The sequence below is a fragment of the Gallus gallus genome, chromosome 2 (assembly GCF_016699485.2).
Source record: "Gallus gallus isolate bGalGal1 chromosome 2, bGalGal1.mat.broiler.GRCg7b, whole genome shotgun sequence".
NCBI lineage: Eukaryota > Metazoa > Chordata > Aves > Galliformes > Phasianidae > Gallus > Gallus gallus.
Genome location: NC_052533.1, coordinates 36,200,246 through 36,223,994, shown reverse-complemented (window position 1 = coordinate 36,223,994; position 23,749 = coordinate 36,200,246). Strand labels below are relative to the sequence as shown.

Sequence of the window (23,749 nt, the reverse complement as noted above, 5' to 3'; positions counted from 1 at the left end):
TGTCCAAATAAGTGCTGGAATGAGATAAGCATGATTCTTGCCTTGGTTTTGAGTTTCTTCTTATGTGTAGGGGCTGATCTAAAGCATGCAGGGAATATTAATATTAAAATAACTATACAGGCAGAAATTTAAAATATAAAATTAAAGATTAACTGTATTTGAGAAGAAAAAGAAACAAAGTTGAATCAACATTTTTCTGAAAACAACCTTGAACTTTGGAAAACTTCTATGAACTACACTACTGAAACCAGTAATTTTACTAACAGTATGAAGACTATACATTAAGAACATAGTGAAAACATATCCATGTACTCTTTAGTGATTTTATACATGCAAGCTTGTCAATAATTTAAAATATAAAATTCAAATGGTACCAAGTTAATGGGAATTTAAATATGCACTTTTATTTTTTTCCGTACCCTCTGTAAAATTTCTTCTAGTACTTTTATCTTGTTTACTTCTTCTCTGATGCTTTAGTTCAGTCAAAAAAATCTGAAACTCAGAATTCAATAAGGTTGCTATTCTGAAAATAAGCATTCATAAGTGGTTGATAACAGAAAGCAGGTGAAAACATTCAAAGAATCTATACTAAATCCACCACTCAATTTTCTTTAGTTAACAGCTCACCAACAGAATGCAGAGGGAAAAGTGTTGCCCAGCCCAGTGTAAGATTTCTAAATGAACTGAGGCTCTGGGCAGGTAAGGGTATATCTACGGTCTTGACTCCCATTAACTATTTTAAACTGTGACAAACTGAGAGTCAAAAACATTGTTGGTTATGTATCCACCACTGTTATTTCGCTTAAAGACTGAACTTTTCAATGCTATTAAGAAAATCACTTTACAGTAGTTATTTTAAATCCAACAACATCTGTTGTTTTTAGATGAATATTATTTGTGTATAACCTGAATACTGAGTTAAATTTACATTATTAAGCTCATTATTAAGCAAATCACAACCATATTATATCATGGTATATAGCTTTCTTTGTTGTTTCATAGGTGCATTTTATGGCAGCTTTCAATTTTAGGATTTCCACTGTTACTATAGTATTCAAAAAGGGCTAACTAACACAGTGAGTAAAATGTGTAGGTGTCTACTTCTAAGGGAGGCAGGGTGGGGTTAATTTCTATAAAATTATTTTTGTATACCTCATTTGATCAAGTTCTCAGTTCCAAGGATGTTAGTTCCAGATTTAAAATTGGAAACATTCACATTATATTTACTAAGCTGAATAAATATATCATTTATTTTATCTTGAATCGCTCAAAGTGGTGTATATATAGACTACCCATCTTCTTCATTCTAAAATGAATCAATCCCCTGGTTAATCTTACTAAAAATTCAAGCAAGTTCAATACTGTCTTGAAACTCTCCCTACAAGATTTACTATGTTGAAAATAAATGGATCTTAAATGTCTGCCAATTAATAAAGCTCAGATTAAATGTTAATTTCATTGATTAATAGTTAAGGCTAGTTTTCAAAAGAGCTTTTTTAATCTCTCCATCAAAAAATCTCTCTCAAAAGCAACAATTACTAATAACAAAATCAGTATATAGAAACTTCCATGGACAAGAACTTGAAAGCCATGCTGAAAAATCAGTCTAAACTTCCTCTTTCTTAGCAATAGAAAGAACAAAATAGGTGGTAAAGCAAATAATAATTTTATTAAGCTTCAGCTTGCAATGAACTTTTATTGTGCTGCATGAATAAGTACTGTTGTCCTTAAAAGAAACAGGCCATAGATAGGAATTCATTACTTCAACAATCTTCCGTTTATAATGATGATTTTGTATATGTTCTGTTGTGTATGTTCCATGAAGTGAGAACTGTCTTATATCTATGCAGTCTTTTGTACCTTGCCTGGGTAATTTCAGGTACTGTCACACAGTAACATTCTACAGTAAAAGCATATGCATGGTCTGCTAGAGTACTATGAGACAAGGGATATTAAGTACGAAATTTAGATCTCATGTATTTGACCAAGATAAATAAGGTTTTCCTTTCCAAAATGAGAATGTTTGATTTGACCATAGGTTTGATAATTTTACAGTGGGATGCAGAGTATTACCAGGAACAGTCTCTCTCCATTACTGAAAGGAGACCAAGCAGACGGGGGAGGAACAGCTTTGTTAATGAGAAGGAGCTAGTGAGCTCAGAAAGCTCCAATCCTCTCTGGTCTCAAAGGACATTCAAGAGTGTATTAAAATAATTAAATTTTATTACATTAAATAATTCTCTTAAATAGAAGAGAGAAGAGAAAGTGTTTTGTTTTTTTTTTTTTTGCTTTTGTTTGGTTGTTTTTTGTTTGTTTTTCCCCATAAAATTAAGTTCTTATAAACTTTTTATATTTTATAAACTATATTATAAATTATAAACTATTTTATAAATAAAATTAAGTTCTTGGGAATTAACATTTATTTTCTTCTGCCATGGTAATGAAGGGGTTTTTTCCTACATCAATGTCCTTTTTGGTACTTGCTCTACCAGTGTATATTTGGCTATAGGGAAAGAGGCAAATTGATCAGTGAATGTTCATGGTGCAAAAGCATATTCTCAAAGCATATCAGAAAGAACGAACATCCTTGGTGTTTCATACCATGGTTAAATCTTAGTCCATAATGTAAATAAGTCTGTGGCTTCATATTACAGGCTGATGTTGATAATAGAGTGCAAAAAATTTGAAATGACACAATTCAGAAGATAAAGGTAAGCTTAGCAGAAAGAAGAAATGATGACAGACAACGTTTATCTGTGTTATAATTGACTGCAGATTCAGCTTGCACATATCAGGTAGGAATCAGGGTACTCTTCTTGTTCATTATAGAATGTGTCATTGTACTGACATCACCTTAAAAAATTACATTATATATCTTCATCTCTTATTCTGCAAAGGCTTGCATGGGTGCTTAGCTTGTTTGTCTCTTATAGTGGGAGCTTGCAAAGCTCTGAATTCCATGAAGCTCCACTGTGTTCTAGAAAGTGAGCATAGGCCTCATGAGTAGTCCTGAATTTCCTGCCTGTACTCATTGGGCAAACAAAACAGTATGCCTCAAAAGACGCATAAATTTGAAATTATTTTAAAATAGCCTCAAATAAAGAATTACCTCTATACTTGATCAAGTGCATCTCAGTGCCAAAGACTGTACAATTCTTGTCTTCTTATATCAGATATTCACAGTAGTCCAAATTGCTGGGAGTCTCAAGGTTGCTAGACTTTCTGTAAGTTTCTCCAGTTTATTCACTGTTCTGTAGAATTCAGCTCTGATTATATTGTGTGTATGTATGGTAGAAAAGAAATGTCTCAGTTGCATACTACAACTTTATTTGAGCACAGCAGTGTCATCAGATTATCAGGATTGGATTCACCAAGGGGAAGTCATGCTTGAACAACCTAGTAGCCTTCTGTGATGTCATCACTAGCTGAGTAGATCAGGAGAGAAGTGGATGTTACGTACCTTGACTTCAGTAAGGCTTTTGGTACTGTCTCCCACAAAATCTTTGTAATCTTAAAAAGTGTGGATAGATGAGTAAACAGTGAGGTGGATTGGCAACTGGCAGACTGGCAGAGCTCAGAGGGTTGTAATCAGTGGTGCAATATCTAGCTAGAAGCTTGTAACTAGCCGTATTCCCCAGGGGTTGGTGCTGAGTCTGATCTTGCTCAATATCTTCATCAGTGGCTTAGAAGAAAGGATCGAGTCTACTCTCAAACAGTTTGAGCAAGTTTACTGATGATACAAAGCTGGGATGAGTGGCTGATACACCAGAAGGTTGTGCTGCCATTCAGCAAGACTAGGACAGACTGGAAAGTTGGGCAGAGAGGAACCTTATGAGATTTAGTAAGAGCAAATGCAGAGTTTCTACACCTGGAGAGGAATAACTAGATGCATCAGTACAGGTTAGGGCCTGACCTGCTGGAGAGAAGGTCTGCAGAAAAGGACCTGGGTGTTCTGGTGGACAATAGGCTGACCATGAGCCAGCAGTGTGCCCTTGTGGCTATGAAGAACAACGATATCCTATGGTGCATTAAAAAGAGTGTGGCCGGCAAGCCAAGGGAGGTGATTCTCCCCTTCTTCTCTTCCCTGGTGAGACCGTGTCTCGAATACCGTGTCCAGTTCTGGCTCCTCAATTCAAAAAAGACAGAAAACTTCTAGAGATAATCCAGTGGAGGGTGACAAAGGTGAGTAAGAGCCTGGAGCATCTTGGGTATGAGGACAAGCTGAGAGACCTGGGACTCTTCAATCTGGAGAAGGCTGAGGGGGATCTCAACAGTGTTTTTAAATATCTAAAGTGTGGAAGTCAAGTTGATGGTGGCAGACTCTTCTTGGTCATGTGCAAAAAATAAAAGAGACAATGGGCAGAAACTGGAACGCAGTAAATTCCATACTAACATGAGGATGAGCTTCTTTACTATCAGAGTGAGAGAGCACAGGAACAGGCTGCTCAGATTGTTTGTGGAGTCTCTTTCTCTGGAAATATCCAAGATCTGCCTGGTTGCCTTCCTGTGTGATCTGCTATGGGGAACCTGCTGTAGCAGGGGGTTGGACTCAATGATCTCCAGAGGTCCCTTCCAACTTCTACAGTTCTGTGATTCTTTGGTCACTGGCTAGCCAGACTGGCAGTCAACCTGGCAACTTTGGATCCATTAGTAAAATATTTGTCAGTATGATGCCTGTTAAAAAAAATTAAGTCTTTTTGTTTTAGATCAATATCTTTTGTGATTAGAACATCTATCATATTATATTTGAAATATTTATTGGCAGATCAACTTCAGGAAGATTACCTGTACATGGTGATTAAGATAATGTGTAGCGCGGGTGTCTCATAAACAATTTCCGTTACACCAAAGAGCAGAAACCTTCTTCTTGCCATATGCATCTGGGTTACTGCTTTCTCCGTGTGTGTAGCTCAGTGTCAACACTGGTGTGAGCCAGCAGCTATAGTCTATGCTTTTTACTATGGGAGATCCTGACATCAATTGCTGCGTTAGCCAGAATTGCTTCTTTTGTACTGAAAGTGACAGCAGAAGTGATGGTAGCATCCAGTAGCCAGTAAAAACAGAGATATGATGAGCTACTAAAATCTCAGACAAACAAAAAAGACTTTCCACCCCTTCTAGCTCTTGTCTAGGGCTTTCTAACAGTAGTAATTGGCCACTTAAAAACATGGAATATAGCATTCTCCATGATGGACAGCTTTCATAATATATTTTGAGATGATAGTGTAAGATACTTGGATTAAAATTATGCAACGAAGAATCAATGGATTCTTGGAAGTATACCAATTACACTTTAAAAATTTTTCTTTTATTTGAGCTTGCTTTTATTAGGAAGGTACTGCCCTGAAGGAATGAAAGAGGCAGGAAACCAATCTGTAAGATGATTGGTAATATGAGATGGAACCAGATGGATATGAGAAATACAGAAGATGCAGTGCTGCTAAGTTGAAAATTCTCTGAAAATAGGGTAAGATCCTTTTCTGCCTCAACACTCAAAATTAAGTGGGACGTTTTTCTTGAACCAGTGCCTAAGAAATAAAGTAAGAAGATATGTGATTCACTGGAGTAAATTAGTCAGACTGACAAACTTATTTTGAGAACGTTTGTATAGATGTGATGTCTGTTATTGTAAGAGAGTACTGTCTGGATTTTTTAAAAATATCTCATATATTTCTCATTGTACTTGTTACAGTTTGCTTAGTAATATGATGTCCTTATAGCAATTGTAGTACAATTGTACTTAAGCAAAAAAGCATAAAATGCAGCTGAGTTTTGACACTGGGTGTTATTTCTTACTGCTGTCAGATGTAACCATACAAATTGCAAATACAATGGTTGTTCTTTTGTGGTGTGTGTCTATGAATTCATAACAAATATATATATATTTATATAGGTCAATACAGTTTTATATTCTAGACATTTGTGAAGTTTGGAAAATATATAGATTAGAAAGGTTGCTAATAAATCACCATCTGTGCATAGAAGCAGAAAAAATTATCTGCTTTGCAAAAGAGATGCTTAAACTGAACTGTATCACTGAAATAGGTATGACTTCTTCTCAAAGAAGTGAATTGCCATTTGGACATCTTGCCATTTCCTTGATTTTGAAGTAATTCATGTAGAACAAATGTTATCCACATGTGATTTGCAGGATTGGAGCTCTCAGAATGTAGTTAAGCATCAGTGAGTCTTCAGTTTCAGATTCAAAGTAGAAACATACATTTTACTTTCTTGTTAGACATCTTTTTAAGAATGGATATAGTTTCTTAAAGTTCAATGTAATGTTAAATCAGTGGTATTTTGACATATTTCTCATGTTTCATCATGAGATTGGGACTGGGCCATATGTTAGGTGTCAGAGGCTTGTCTTCACAATGCAAGGGGTTAAACTATGTATTAAACGTGAAAGGTACTGTGTGAGAAGCAACACGCTGTTGGAAACTGATGAAAGATGAAAGTTCTGTCCAAGATATTCTTCTAATTCATGGGGGGTTGGGGCTTGTTTTTTTGTTTGTTTGTTTTATTTGTTTAATAATCATAACAAGAAACAAAATTTAATATTGGAGAGCTTTTAGGATAACTTGTATTCCATCAAGATAAACAGTTATAAAAGTCAGTACCTCTTTATGCAAAGCAAAACCCTCCCTTGATTCCCACTGGGTTCAGTACATTCAGTTTCACCTCTGAATATCACCTTTGCTTATAATTTGTTGGAGCACAACTTGTAACACAACCTCACAAGACATATATACATATATATGCATATCTATATGTATAATTTTTTTTTTTGCAACTATCGAGCTCTGAAGTATTTCAGAAGGAGACCCCCTGTTCATCTCTGTGAAAGGGTACAGTCACCACTCATGTTTCCTCTATCCCACTCTTGCAAGGAAATATAATGACAGACTCTTATTTGGGATTCAGGTTCATTTGTAAAAGTTGAGCTTACGTTAATTTTGAGTAGGGATTACGCTTAGAGATTGTTTTCTTGCATGGAACTACTGTTAACCTGCCAACTATTGTTATCAAGCTCAGATGGCTTCATATTCCCTCAGAGAATGGGGACTTAAGCTTTGAAATATAAAAGGCATAAAGATCTTATCTAAGCAGAAGCTGCACAAACTGGCAGCACTCTGTGGGAAGTGAGTAATGGACAACTCTATATAGCAGCAATGTATTTCTACTTCGGAACAATTATGTCCATATGTTTCAGAACACTGGAATCTTTAGTAATGTCTACATAAAGCTTTATTTTTTATTCCATATGCCTCCAGCACTTTGAGTAGAGGTTTGTGGAGCTATAGCTGTGAGAATTTGAAGCAAAAACCTGTGAATACAGGACACACAAATCTGGAGTGTTTATCCAGTAATTCTGTGAAGAAAATTGAGCTGTGTATCAAACTAAAATCAATGTTCATATTCCAGTATTTAGGATCATGTTCTAACTATCTTTCTGTTATTTGAAAAATGACACTATCAGTTAGGGAAAACAAGTACACTCAGTAACTGAAGCTGTCTGATAATTAAATTTGACTCTAGAAACAATAAATACAGTTGACACAATCTCATCATAAGGCTGTACTTTTAATGTCATTTTTAATGCACCATCATAAGCTGACACTGGTCTTTCAGTTTAACAGTAATTAACATCTCTTGATTGTTTGTATCTGGCTTACAGTATGTCTCGATGTTATGTGTTCTGAATTGTAAAAGGTGCATGATTGTGCTGTTTCTGTTCAAGTTGTTTCTAATTAATAACTCCACTGTCCAGTGTTCTTTCAATAAGGGTACCTACTACAATATTTGCATTATTTTAGATACAGAGAAACTGGCATTTCAACCAAGTGGAATGATGCATCTTAATATACAATGAGAGTGTATATTTATATGTATATACACATACATGTATATGTGGTTATTGTTTTAAATCAACTCTCTCACTTCTCAGCTCCTCACATTGAACTTCCCAAAACTCAGGCTTCTGGAAAGAATCAGAACTTTTCATGAATGCTGAAAACCATAAATCTTTAGAAAATTAATATATACCTGTTACATTTGCTAGAACTTCCTCTCCTCCCAAAATTCAGCCCAGGCAGCATTAAATAAAGGTCTAATGATTAACAGATGCCAGAAACTGCAGGTGTTCTCTACCTGTACAATTAGCTTAGTGAGTGAAGCAACTGCATCATTTTATCCCTTTGATCCTTGAGTTAGCATCTACTAAGTGAAGTGTTTATTTTCTCTTGTGATTACACAATGAAGTGCATTTATTTTATATATTCATTCTAAGCATCTGCTATTTTTTCATGCCAGAAACAAAATACTGACCTTTATGTCTCCTTAGGCTAACCCAGCCTAGTTGCTTTTCATTTGTTTGATTCTGTGGTAGTTAAATTTTGAGGACTATCTGAGATTCTCAATAAACTTCTTCAAGTAAGAAAGGAGTTGCTTTTAATTAAGTTTGAATTTCAGCAGTAAAATTATGAAGAATTTATCTAATCATTATTTTAGTAACAGTAAGACTATTTTATCTTATAAAAAAAGTAAATATTAGAGGGAAAAAAAAAGCTCTGAATATTCTTATTAGTTTCAGTGTTTGGGTTTTTGTTTTGTTTTGTTTTTTAAACTTAATCTTATTGTTCAGGTACCTCTCCTAAAATATACACGCAACATGAATTAAATGAAAATTGTTTGGTATTAAATTATAGAATAATGATTACTGTTTCAGTATACTACATGAATCTCAATAGCAACACACATTCAAGTATGTTTTAGCTTAATGATATCAGGTAGCCAAAACATATTTGGCACTCTGACAGGATTTGTGTAAGGTTTCTCCTTTGGATGCTCCTGGCTTTGAATTTCAAATGTTACCTTTTGCAGCAGGTGGACTAAAATTACTTATTTATTTATTAAAGACAGAGAATTGCACATCTGCCTTAGATTCAGTTAGATCTTTGGTGATGGGCTTTGATGAGAATAATTTATGTGATTTATGTCTTACTTTCTTTGTTTGGGCATGGTAGCTTTTGCTTTGAGGTTTGTTTGGATTTTTTTTTTGTTTGTTTGCCCTTAATTGTCAGTTTTTACTTTCCATTTGAGAAATTCCTGGTAGCACTGCTAAGTGTAAACTCTTCTTTGAAAGACAGAAAGAAACTTTAGCTAAATATCTAGCTTTCCATAAAAATTGGAAAAGTGAAAAGTACTTTCTTTGCCATTGCCTGAGAAATTTTTTTAATGCAAAAGCAAAATTTTTCCTCATACATGTTCAAGCATGCAAGACGAAAACATCCGTATTTTTGGTCTGGAAGTAATATAGCGTTATACAGTAATATACTGTATTCATCGAATAGGGGTTGTTTGGGTAATTTTTCCATTGTTTTCCAAGCATCATTCTAAATATAATTTTCCATTTGGATAATGTGAATGGTACCCATCATTGAAAGGTAGTCTGTATTTGTACTAATACAGAGAATGCCAGTTTAGAAATGAGCCTGATTGCATGGTTCATTTTGTTCTCCTTTGTAGAGCCAGGCTGCGGCCCACTACAAAGGCACTAAACATGCCAAGAAGCTCAAAGCACTGGAAGCCATGAAAAATAAGCAGAAATCTGTTACTACCAAGGACAGCGCAAAGACTACCTTCACTTCCATCACTACCAATACCATCAATACCAGCTCTGACAAACCAGGTTAAGCGACAATCTTTGTTGTGGGTTGTTTTTTTGTTTGTTTGTTTGTTTTTTTGCTCTGTCGTTGTTATTGTTGCTGTTTTGTTTTTTTGTTGTTGTTGTTTTTTCCTTAATTCCATGTCTGTTTGGTTATGTGCTTGCCACATTGATTCATGCTTGATTCATTTTTCTGTGTGGTACCGATTTCTTTTAGTACTTTTAGTACACTGGTGAGAGTATGACAGTCATACAACCAATTTCTCTTTATGAAAAGAGGCTTGTCATTCTTTTAGGATAAAATGCAATAGTCACATTTTGATTATTTTTTATGGCAGCTAAACTGTTACATATCAACTGACCTAACCCTCATAGCCTATATGCAGTACCTGTCTATAAATCATTATTTATGGCATGTTTCTTTTAACCACAAATAAAGAAGCGAATTGCACTAACTCTTTCTAGAAGCCTCTTGCCAAAGCATTGTTAGTTAAACCTAGTTTTCATAAATTTCAAACATTACATTATTTTTTTAAAGTGGCTATTGCATGGTTTTGAGCTGGAAAATAGCAGTATAACCTCTATTCCACATAATCAGGTAAGTGTTGTTGATTACAATTATTCTGCTTAAATGAGTCTTCAGAATGAAGTCATATCTTTTAAATTGTTGAGTGGGTAAAAGGCACTCCTTTGCAAATAAAATCTATGTGAATATTTGTTGAAGTCAACAGGGTTTGATTAAGCTTGCATTTTAAATGCAGTATTATTCTACTGGAAATTTCAAAGGAAGGCTGCAAGTCCATTGAATGGTATCTTGGTATCTCACAAGATATGACTGCTTTTCTCTCCATGAAGATACACAGTTCAAGTAGTTAATCATATTCAACCCCCCTTCACCAAACAAGCCAAAAACAGCAACAGCAAAAAAGATAAAGCTGTGAAAAAGCAAAGACATTTATACTCATGCTAGAAGCTGTTCATTTCCAACCATTTCTGATTCACGTCTTGCACTGTAAATAGTTGTGCACTAATTATTGCAAAAACAAAAACAAAAAAAATCCTTGCAGATATGTAATACATTCTTTAGGTTATGTCTATGTTATAGACAGATACCAATAACTCTCACACACTCTCTCTCTCTCTCTCTCTCTCTCCCTCTCTCCCTCCCTCTCCCCCTTTCCTTCTCTCTTTCATATATGCCTATTATAAACAGCATATTTTTTTAATGGAAATTTATATCGTAACAACAGTATCAATGCTTTAAAGAACGACTGTTACAACATCATGTTTATTCCAAATATATATATTCCTGAAAATATTCTAAGTGCTTTTGCTTATCAGATGAAAGAGATGAAGCATGGCAGAATGGTATCAAAGATGGGAAATGTCAAAAGTTACGTATAAAAAAGATGTTTCTAAGCATACCAATATATTTTAAAGTTTCTCCTGATGCTACCTCTTCATAACAGTTGAGGCCCCATAACAGTTTGAGGGATGTTGTATGGAAAGAGTGAGTGATTGTTTACAAATAATGATGACTATTTTGAGGGAATTAGAAAAAAAAGATTTTTGAGCTTTGATTTGCACTATTGAAAAGCTTTTTTTCTTATGCTGTGTAAGTTTAGAGGATTATTCAAGGTTTCCTAAAAACAGTCTTTCCATCAGGCTTTGCATTAGATCTCTGACAAGAAATTTAAACTGTCTTTCATCCAAGGTCAGTAGTACAAATCATTTTTTTTATCAGCATAAATAAGAAAACATCAAAAAACTGGTTGCCCACAAAAGCAATGACCTGTGCAGGAATTTCTTCAGTTTTATACGCTGTGTGTAACTTCTTGAATTAATATTTTAGAATATATGTATACATATATGTAGGTACACATATACATATTTATTCTGTACTAGCGATACTGACCTCAGTGGCATTCTATGAGGAAAAGAAATAATCTTAGTTGGCAAACAATCTAAAATCTGACTTTGACAAAATACTATGAGCACCTATTCAACTTGTGGCAAAAGTCCTATTCAATCACTGGCATTAAAATAAAAAAGGTAGCCAATTCAATCAAAACAGAAATACGGGTGTTACAGGTCAGCACTGATGTGACTGGTGGTCACAGTGACTGGCATCCTTGGTACAAGTTATCCTCTGTAGAATCAAGCATGCAGGTAGAGCATTAAAATGAACAATAAATAAAAATATATGTATTCAATTTTGATAGACAAAAGGCTGAAATTTTCTGCCTATTATGACAAGTTAAAAAAAATCCCTGAATTTTATATTTACTCTATAGCAAAGTGTTTTCTGAAAGCCAGAATAACATTAGAATATGCTGCACTGTATGCACTATTTTCAAGGATCACAGGAAAAGGCAAATATTCTGATAGTAACAAGCACTTCTGAGGGAATAGCTAATTACTACATCTCATGAATTGATCATTCATAACTAGAAATAAGTTCTATTACCTTCACTTGTGATGATTTTCAGTAAAAGCTTTCCCTACAATATTTTAGAACTCTGCACAGAAGACTAATACTTGATCCCAAATATGCCAAGGATAAGGTCGTGTTCATATCACCTCCAATACATCATGTACAGCAGTGGTTAAGTGGTGAATTACATGCTAGTCACAGCACATTGGTCAGGATTTCACTTCACTGGTTTTGCGCATACTTAACAGCCCCAGCAAATGAAATACCTTCAGGAAATCTATGCAGTGCTATGCAATGCTATGCAATGAAGACTGAGAAAAAGACCAATAAATGTTGGAGGCTATGCAATCCACTATGTAAGGAGACTCCTTAAAACCTTTAATAAATAATTCCTGACTGTTACACTGTATGTGTAAAGGAGAAAACATGAAAGATGGGGTCATTTTTCTTATTCTGCGAAAGTCAAAATTCTTTTTCCTTTTTTGTCTCCCTTAAAGAACCTTTTGAATCATTAGAAGACTAGAGCTTGAGAGTTCTTTGGAAGGAATTAAAAACAAAGAGTTATATTGCCAGTCACATAATGAATGATCACATTTTTAACATATGACAACTTTACTACCTGTTCTATTATTTCATGTCCTCCTATCACCTGTACTTATCTGTATTTGTTTAGAACAGAAAAACAGAAGGCATGACCATTCCAAATGGAAACTCACATAGCCAGATTACAATATTTCTTGATTCTCTAATTCAAGGGGTGACAATAAAAAAAAAAAAATTGTATTTTCACCGTATGTTAACGTACATGTATACATATCTCCTTGTATAAAGTTGTTAATTGATCTAGATAGCTTTAAAATTGCTCCTGCTTTCAGCCAATGTGTATGTTTCTCATTAAAATCCTTCACACTTCCACTTTGGCTGTAAGGATTGATACTTTAGGAAATCTTTCAGAATATCATTCTGAATTTCCATCAGTGTAACTATGCATCCTGTCCAGTAAAATCATACTGGACTATATGTCTTGCCTTGTGCTTGGATTTTTGGATCTAGAGTGACTGTCCAAGTTTATGTTCATGTAAAATTGTATCTTTGTAGTCACTGTTCATGTCTGAATATACATGGACTCTCCATGAGCACATTATTATAGGTTAGTTCCTGAATATTTTTATACTTTCTTTTTGTTAACAGATAATTCAGTGTGAATCAGATGATGATTTTTTTTTTTTTTTTTTGTCGGTGAGGAAGGACAAATATATCTGTCCAAGAAAGCAACCATCATTACAGCAAAGTCTTTAAAGTATCTTCTGAATTTTATACATTGTCTTAAATCTTAAGTATTAAATCCAATGAGCAGCCCTTGAATACACAGAAAAATGTTATGAACGTGCCTGAATGTCTTAATGGCTAAGAGACCTCTGTGCTCTGAGAGAAAAAAAGAGAACTCACTCCAAGTGTGTTCATGTCTCTGTTACACGAAGCAGTCCAGACCTAAGTACTACAGATGCTTTTCACCCAGTGCTGAGTATAGGGGAAGGATCATCTCATTCAGCCTGCTGGCAATGCTCTTCCTAATGCAGCCCGGTATGCCATTGGCCTTCTTTGTCGCAAGGCCATGTTGCTAGCTGATGTCCAACCTGGTGTACTTTTGGACCCTGAGTCCTTCTCCACAAATCTTCTTTCCAGCCTCCAACCCAGAATGATGCCTGGGATTATTCCTGCTCAATTTAAAGATTTTACATTTTCCTTTGAGCTTCAAGGGACTCCTGTTGTCCCATTTCTCCAGACTGTCAAGGTCTCTGAATAGCAACACTTCCATCTGGTATATTAGGCACTCATCCCAGTTTTGTGTTGTCTGCAAACTTGCTCATGCTATCTCAGCAACTGGGTCATTAATGAAGACTTTAAATAGTATTGGCACTGATATCAGTCCCTGAAGGCCACTAGTGACTGGCCTGCAGCTGGACTTCTTGCAGCTGACCAGGAGCCTGCCAGCTCATACAGCATGTTTTCTATTATATTTTGTGTCTTTATGTAAAACTGAGAACTAAGAAACTGTCAGGAAATGAGAAGAAAAAAAGAAAAAAGAATAAACTCAAAGCAAAATAAGAGGACTAAAATGGGAATGTCTAATCTTATACAGATCACTACATTCTCCTAATGCGTAGCTTTAATAGGTTTGCACTAGTTTCCCATTAGGCAAATCACACTGAATTTATGTAATATACATTACTGTTATAAAATGTATTTTACATGCAATTAAAATAAGGAAAAGATCACTGATGGGACCTGACTGAAGCACAAAGCTTTCTATTGCATTTTAAATTGTATCTTTATATCTTTCTGCTGGAATAGATGACAAATTTAGAGTTTTTATTTTCAGAGCTGTTATTTTCAGAGTCATTTTACTCCTTTTACACCTGTTTTGTGCCTTGTTATATACTGTATTTTCTTTCTGTACTGTATCTTTTCTAATAATTTCATAGCATATTTTATCACTCTTCTGCAACCTTTAACTGTACTTTTGGGGACTGACTCAACAGTCTACAGACAATGGGAATAAAAGCTGAAAAAGGCCTGTTTTCTTACATCGGCCTACACTGGAGCTGAAGTTGGTCCGTAGATATGTAGGTAGTGTTGATAACAAGTTGCAGCATACCCTATGCTGTTACTGCAAGTGTGAAATAATAAACGTGGAGTAATTGCTTGGTGCTTTACATGCTGCAGATTTCAGAGCCAGCTTTAGAACAGCGCAATCTAATTCTCAATCATCCAATTCTGAAAACTGGTCTCTTCTAATTTTATTTGAGTGAAAGCATTAAATGAAAACTTTAGTCTGGAAAAGGTTTGTATTTTTGATGCTCTTGTCATTTGCCTGAAAACTAGAGATCACTGATTCATCACTATCAGTTCTCTTAATTGTGCACTCAGAAAATTAAATACAGTCATATTCAACCATGTTACAATGTCTTTCACTTTAAATCACCTATGCTTTGACTTTTTCACACTTCTGACAATCTGTAGCTAACTGCAGCACAAAATGTTATCAGCCTTGCACAGGCTGTTGTACCAATTTTGCATTAAAGCTCAATGGTAATTTGGAAGACAATAGATTCTCTTTTGATCTTTATGTAGAACTAGGGCTTTTTCTTTCTTTCTGAGTGTAGCTAAATGGTGATATTAAAAGTACAGTAATTTATATGTGCCTCAATTGATCATTAATGTGCAATAAAAATCTTTCTTTGTTTCATCTATGTACTGAGAGCTTTGTCATATGAACACCATGTGTTTTCTGTGGACCCAGCTGCTTTTGTTTTGGATTGCCTTGACAACAATTTTATGCTTGAATAATCCTGTAGATAAAAACCGCTGTCAGTCACAACATCTGTATCAGTGTATTGAATCAGTTTGAAAGTTTAGTACTAACAATGTTATTGTTCATCGAAATGAAAAGCATATTCTATTCATAGTGTCTCAGTGAAATATAATCTTGTTTGCCATTGCCCATAGTTGTAACTACTAGAAATCTTGGGAATAATCTGTTTATTAGATATCTGTTCATCAGTTATTCATAATCACTACTCTAAAAACTGGATCAAGTACTGCAGCATGTATCTGCTTAATGGCTCATTCTTTGTGTTGTGTTTTCTCGTTATGTTATGAATTAAACTGACACAAGTTAGCTTTGGGATTTCAGAAAAATCAAGGTATTTCAGTCCTTGGTTCTCTATTACATTTTTGTAAATCATTAGTTTCAGAAGCCTTTTACAGTTGAGTATATGTTCATTTTGTTAGTTTTTAGTCTGATTTGGAATGGAATGGACACTTCTTGATCAAATATTCTTGGATAAGTGGTTAATTTTTCAAGTCTGAATTTTTTTCAGACGATGAGACTCTGTTTCAAGGAAATGAGAAGAGTACATCTTTGTATAACTGATCCATTCTTTTCAAGTTGACATGTTAACTGGGTAATGTAGAAAAAAATACTTTTATTTAGACTTCAATTTTTTGTATTTCCTTTTTTGTTTGTATGTTTGTTACTTTCTATCATATTCCTACCATGCCTAAACCAAAGAAAGTAGGAGAGTGTGTTTGAATGATTAATAAGAGAATGAGTAAATATACTGTGCAAAACGTTTGGTGCCATTACTGTACAATGGCCTTACAGTACCATTCAGAGTGGTCTAAAGACCACCAGAGAAGGAACAAATAGATGTATTAATAAATATAGAGGTATCTATACCTGGCTCATATTCAGCTGATTGTCCATAGTGTACTGCTGGACAGTTGGCTGAATATGAGCCAGCAGTGTGCTCAGGTGGCCAAGAAGGCCAACGGCATCCTGATTTGTATCAGGAATGGTGTGCTGAGCAGGATTAGGGGAGTAATCCTGCCTCTGTACTCAGCATTGGTGAGGCCCCACTTCAAATACTGTGTTCAGTTTTGGGTACCTCAATACAGAAGGGACATTGAGGTGCTGGAGCAGGTCCAAAAGGCAACAAGGCTGGTGAAGGGCTTGGAGAATATGCCCTACGAGCAGCAACCGAAGGGACTGGGGCTGTTTAGTCTGGGGAAGAGGAGGCTAAGGGGAGAGAACTTATTGCTCTTTTCAAATACCTGAAAGGTGATTGCAACGAGGCAGGGCTGGTCTCTTCTCACAGGTGACAGGACAAGAGGAAGTGGCCTCAAGTCGTGCCAGGAGAGGTTTAGGTTGGATATCAGGAAGATCAAGTTACCTTGAAATGAAGCATAGTTGTAGATTCGACATCTGTTTGAGGAGGAACGCAAACATGTAATTGGTTTTCATGCATCTGAATTCTGTGCTGCTTAAACTTTCTTTAGTTTTCCATGTAATAGATGCCTGAGCTAAACCACGCCTGTAACTTCAGGATACATATACATTAAGATTCTCTTATTCTCAAAATTATTTTAGTTTATCAGACATCTTGAAGAATTGTTGTTTCTCATTTCATCTTCCCACATTCTGTATTTCACCTTGATAAATAAAATATTAATGTCCCAGTATTAAAACTTTTGTATTATGGAACGTGCATAGCCAAATTAATGTCAAAACGGTTTATGTAACTTTGAAAGTAAAAACTACTGAGTATTATTATAGGAAATAAATGAATACAAGAATAAATCCAGTCTTAAGGGAAATAAAAAGATTCTTAAAAGTTACAAGGACCAAGGAACAACATATGATAAATTCAGAATGAGAAAAAAAACGGGCTACTTATTTCAACTTGATGATAACATTAATGTTTAAATGCCTTCTTTGCTGATGGCAGCATTTAAACACAAGCATTTAATCAGACATCAATTCCAGAAAAGTTACGTCTGAAAGTTTTAAAAGGAGCAGATTAAGAACTTCTTGCATAACTGTCATTTTTCTGTGTAATATAGACAATGGAAAATCCAGAGGACTAGAAGAAAATAAACATTGTGTCAGTATTCAAAAAAGGTAAACGAGATAATTCAAGTATCTTAGATACATAGATCTATCACTATGACACCAATTTTGGAAGAAATAAAGCAACAGCCTTCGGGAGAATTGAATAATGAATTAAATATGATCAATTAATTAATGAAAATTGACATGAATTGACAAAAAATCATTCTTTCCTACCAAAAAATTGTTCTCATGGGAGTACATACTAAATTGATAAAAAAAGAAAACATGCTGATGATCCATGTTTGCATGGTTCTAGAACATATAGAGGTTCAAAATTATGTAAAATACCAGAATGATGCAGAAAAAATATGAAATATATTGAGTGTATATAGGCCTGCTAATTTAAGGCCTTGGAATGCCATCAAAATGCATGAGTTTTTATAGATATATCCTAGTGAAGTAATTTTGGAATTGGTTCTTATCTCCATCATCAGATAGCTGCAGAAAATGTAAAACTTTTACAAATTGAAAATAGCACAAATTCTAGGTATCTGGTTAATTAATAAATATATCTAAATAATCACTGCCTGAACTGGAGATTTAGTCAGTCAGTTGCTCTTAATGTGACAAGATGTATTGTTCCCAAGGAAGAAGGTTAAAGAACGTTTTTGGAGGGTGGGGGGCTTCATGTAAGGTTGAAAAAGATTTGAGAGTTCATATCTCAGTTTCAGCTACACATGAAACACTGATGCAGTGATGTTCACCCAAAACCTTGTGAACAAGTATTTGTTGAGGACACTGGAGGAATAGAAAGTTTTATTTCTTTTATTACTGAAAATCTAATATATTATTAATTGCAAAAATATAATCACAATTAGAGATCTAATAGGATGATATGATAAGTATGATTTCATAGTGAAAAATGAGACAAATGCACTCAGCATTTATTTCATCAAGCAGAATGTAAACTAGTGTTTTGGGTTTTTTTAAATTACAATCAAATAATAATAATTTTTTAAAATCTCATGAAAACAGCAATCTAAGTTAGTAATTAGGAGATATGGCAGTTTCCAAAGACTGCAAGTGAAAAGTAGGCAGCTTCATTCCACAAGCAAGCCAAAGTGTTTTTAGCACTGAAAAGGATTATATCACATACCAAATGTTATGTGGGATTGTCATAGTCATTTGACCAAAGTTACTAGACTTGACTCAAGACTTAATTAATGTAAGTCTTGTGGGCAATGCTCAGTTGTAAGTTAGAGAACAGTGTGGATATAATTATTTTTTACTGGCTTCTATATATGTTTATATTCAGGCTTCACATAAGTAATTTGTATTCACATAAATAAATCTTCCTGACTCTCCCAGTAAAAAAAAAAAAAAAAGATGCTAGTAGACTGTATTTGTTCATCATGTATATTATACATTTTAGTTGTTCTGCACTGAAGTCCTTTATGTGTCACATGTGACAGTTCTTATTAATACATGAGACTGATTCAGTTGACTTCAGTAAAACAACATGCGATCAAGAACAAGAACTGACTCTTGAAGTAATTCCTCCCCAGATCATAATATTTTATCTTTCTATGTTTTGCACAGGATTGGATAATAAAATGTTAGAAAATTTTAGTTGCTCATAAATATTTGTCTGGGTAGACCATGTCTTTGTAGTGCAAAACTGTGTCCTTAATTGTGTCAGAAAATTTACTCTACATAATTAAACATGCTTTATGTCTCTGGAAGTCTAATATTTTTTCTACTCTTACTCTTGGTTTAGTATTTTTTTCAGTCATTATTAGAATTTGAATTAATTGAGACAATTGAATTTCATGTTTTAATTCCCAATCTGTATACTTCTTAGCATTCTTCTCATGTCCTTCAATCAGTAATTGCTATTGTCTTCTTTTCCTTGTTTCAATTCTGATTAGTTTTAAGCTATAAATAAAATAAGCATTTTAAGAGTCTCAGAAGGATTTCCTAATTTAATTCAGTAGATCTTCACTTATTAAAATACAGGCAGAGCCTAAAATAAAATCAGATATTTTTCATCACACTTTTCAAATTATCTTATTTCTGCTTGTAAATAGCCATTTTCTTACAGCAGAGTCCTCAAATTAGCTCTTTAGTTCATTCACCTTATCAAGGGAGTCCTGAGATAGCTATCATGCAGTTTTAATCCCTTCCATTGCTGCATTTTGTTTTTTACTATTTATGCTTCAGTTTCTGCTCTGGTGGCTTAATAGCTGAAGGTTTGTCTTGGCAGATCCATCCGCAAGGTGTATCAACTGTATTTGTCATGTATAAACAGTATCAGGTAGCAAACTGAATAAAATAGTACATTCAGTGGAATTCACTTGCAGTAGTTGTCCTGCAACTAGTTGCCCAGCAACTACTGGTATTTTCAAAAGGTGAAGATGCCCAATTTTTTTCTTGTCTTTAATTGTAATAATTTAATTGTAACAAAATATCAGCAGCTACTGATGGTGACGCACAAAGTGCTTCAAATAAGCGGTGAATCTTCTCACATTTATCCTGCATGTGATTCCTATTTCCTTGTTGGGCCATCAGAGTGGGAGAATGGTTTGGAGAAGTTAGTGCATTCTATCTCCTATAGAATACATATGTAGGTGAGCTTCAACAGTATAACTTGAGTGATCAATGGAGGGAACATCTCTAGTGTATACACAAGTGACAATGCTCACAGAAGCTGGGAGCATGCTATTAGGGGAAGGCTTTTATGTTCACAGTATCTCACAGTGTAAATGAACTTTTTTATTTCTGAATTTTAAACCCAATAAAATTTTCTTATTATGGAGGTGAGCTTGTGTCTGAAACTCATGAAAATTCACGCATGCTAACTCATCTACAGCTTTTATTATATAAATATATATATATATGTCTGGAAACACAAAGGTCAGGTAGTGTTTTTGTTTAAATTGAGACAAGTTCATACACAAAACCTGCATAGTCAGAAGCTAATTTACCAAGGTGAAGAGGGAAACCAGGAGGCTTTTCCTTTTCCTTGCTGTTTGCTCACTGGTTTTTCAGCCTGAGGTGCATGTTGTGCCATGGATTCTGCAGCTTCCCTGCTCCAGGTATCAACAGTGAGCATGAGAACTTCACTACCGAGCGGAGAAGGAGAATTATGCCTGAGATGAGTGAGTGGAAGTCCATGTGGAAACTAATAGAGTAGGTGTGTGCAGTTTGCACTGATAAAATCCCTGAACTAGAGGCCTTGCTGTGTTTGGAGGGCCAACACCAACCTGCACAGGGTCAGCATCTCCTTGTCATGTTTTCATCAGATAGCCAAATGTCTTCTTGAGATGATGTTAGGGGAGATTTTTGAGCTCACCTAACTTTTTAAAAGGCAAGGAGCAATTCACACAATTGCACTTAACTAGTGTGTTTGCATAAGTCTAAAGGAAAGTCACCCTGCCTGCTACAGAAAATTTTAACCATTAATCATCACTTTTGTTGTCATAGGCAATGATTCAGTTGTTCTCTGACTGTACAGAAATTTGAGATTATCCTTAATAGTTCTGTTTTTCTGAGGTTCAAATATTCTTCAGGCTGTTCATTGTGGTAGCTGTTGAGAAATGATTTTGATTGCTCTGCCTTTTAATACCAAAAAAGTTTGTCCATCTTCAAGTCAAGATCCCTCTTATCTTCTACCATAACTGTGCAGCCAGCTTCATGACTACCTGCCACTGTTATTTTAATTTAAGATTTTAACAAATCCTGACTAAAATTAAACTAAAGAAGCAAATAAATAGAATAGTGACTTAGCCTTCTCTAACATTCTAATTAACAGCACTGCTGTAATCATATATTCTGGGCAACCTTTTGGTTGATCAGTAGTAGTCTAGAAGAACAACCTGTGACAAGAGCTCTGTCTCCTCATGTTCCTTCAAGTAATGATCTTTCTAGTACTTCAAAAAGATTTTCAAAAAATCCCAATTTCACTTTCTGGAAGACTTCAAAATCAGCCTTTGAAATGAGAAAACTGAGGGGAAAGTGCAAGGGAATAAAGAAAAAAGTCCAAGTGTTGTGGATACTGCTCTTGTATTGTCATTATATTTTGTAATAACTTGTATGTACCTGTACTGTTTTATTCAGTTTGCTACCTGATACTGTTTATACATGACAAATATTGGCAGAAAGTTAGAAAAAAAAAAAATTCTTGCTTTTCTGATCTTTCATGAAGCTGTTCTACACTAAACTTAGTGCTTTTACCTTTCTCAAATGCTGTGGACACTGTATCTAATCAAGATGGCTGCCATTGCAGAACTCACGAGATATATCGCTGACATTTCCAGCCTTAAATATTTGGGAGTGCATTTATCTTCTTTCAGTAGTGTGTCATCATTCTCCAAGTAACACCTATCGTATGCTTGCTTGTTTTATGTTTGACGAAGAATGCTTTCCAGTGGCTGAGCCCACCTTTCTTATCTACTGAGTCTTTTGCTGACAGTTTGAAGAACTTGCTTATCTTTTTCAAGGTCATTACTGCACACTTGGGCAGTCTCGGAATGGAGAGACAAGATTTGATATTTTGTCAAAGGAGTGATGCATTTGATGCTGTTATTTATTTATATATTTATTCCCTATTAAGTATCTGAGAAAAGACATTTATTTTCTGTACTAATAGTTAAACTAATGTGTTACTAATTGTTTCAAGTCTTTGTTTAAAGTATTAATTATAATTTATTTTAAAATTTTTATTGTTGTTTTGTTTTGTGTTTTTTTCCCTCCACAATCTGACCTGAATATCTAAAGAACTGTATTGGCAGTTGTGTTTATATATTGATCAGAGATATGTCCTGGGAAACTTAAATGTTTGATCATTTAACATCCAGTTTAAGACATTTCGTTATATAATTTAAATTCAGTTCTGTTTATCACAGAAGAGACCATGCATCCAGAAACTGAAACTGGTTTGTAGTTGCACGGAGTAGTTGTGAAAAGAAGTATTTGCATGGTACTTAACAGTTGGCAGAAAAACGAAACTGATACCCCAAATTTTTCTTTCATATATGAGCAAGCATACACTCTTGTAAAAAAAACCCTGTATTTTGGCAATTTATAGTATTCTCTCCAAAAGGAAATATTTCATATGAAATATATCTTTCAAATATATTTCAAGACTTAGAATTTGCAATATTTCTTTAACTTACCTTGGCTACAAGCTAGTGAGACAAAAGTGAAATATGTAAAGATTCCTCTTTACAGTCTCTAAGGAAATGAATTGTTCTGATTTAGATGGATTTTATTAGCAGTACAGTCATGTGCAGCTTTTTTATTGTTTTTCCACTGTAATTACTGCAAAAACTTGCATCTTTTCCAGATAAAGCATACTTATGTGTATCAGGCACACAGTTTCTAGCCATAAAAGAAGTGCTAAAACTCATCATATCATAATAACATGATTTGTATTCACTATTTGTGGAGTTTTGTAAATGTAGAGAACATACATCTTGAAGGAGAATCTTTAAAGACTTAGTAGTGGAATTTATTTCAGATAGAGGTTCTGAACTAGTAATATGTGTTTAAGTACATGGGAAGTTTTGGATTAATATTAATATAATTTTGCAAAGAAGCAGTGAGAGGTTTAAAGAAATGTTTCCTCACTACCTATTTCCATATTTACCATATACTATTAGTTAATATAGTGTTATGCAGTGAATAAATAAAGTCTCAAAAGATGGGTTATCCAATTTAAATTCAGGTGAGTCATGTTACTATTATATTGACTCTCACTGGAATTATCAAACAGAGGAAAAAAATAGCAAAAAATAGAAGAATGTCATTAAAGTTCAGTGGAAGTGAGTGAGGAATTCCTCAAGCTCCAGCTATGTGTTAGGTGTCCATTCTAGATACAGCATTGTCTATTTGGTAGCTATGATACCCTGTGCCCCATAAGACTCCTAGTGAAAAAAGGGAAATACTTCAGGTTTTATCTCAAGTACAGTATCTAGCTGTCTAAACGATATTCCTATGTTCTATTCTCTATGTTGCATATTCCCCAATGGCTTTTATTCCAAGATGGATCTGAATCACTTGTTTCACATTCTTCCCACTGCCAATGGGCATCTTCCACTACACAGGGGGAAAGACTCTTTCCTCTCTGGGGAGGAGAACTGATATACCAGACCTAAGAGATCCCAACCACAGAAACTGCTATATAAAGAAAACAAAAGTGATATGGTGCAATATAGCAAAATGAATTGTTTGCTTTAAAATAAGTCCAACAAAA

At 34.6% G+C, this 23,749-nt stretch overlaps 1 protein-coding gene across 6 annotated transcripts in view; it reads left to right on the top strand.

Moving 5' to 3' along the window:
* ZNF385D (zinc finger protein 385D) overlaps nt 1–23,749 on the top strand; it is a 403,568-nt gene that overhangs the window by 334,472 nt on the left and 45,347 nt on the right. For all 6 annotated transcript variants that reach the window (XM_025147465.3, XM_046937672.1, XM_040696247.2 and 3 more), the window contains one exon: nt 9,529–9,691. In XM_025147465.3, coding sequence (XP_025003233.1) covers nt 9,529–9,691 — 163 coding nt within the window. The remainder of the gene's footprint in view (nt 1–9,528; nt 9,692–23,749) is intronic.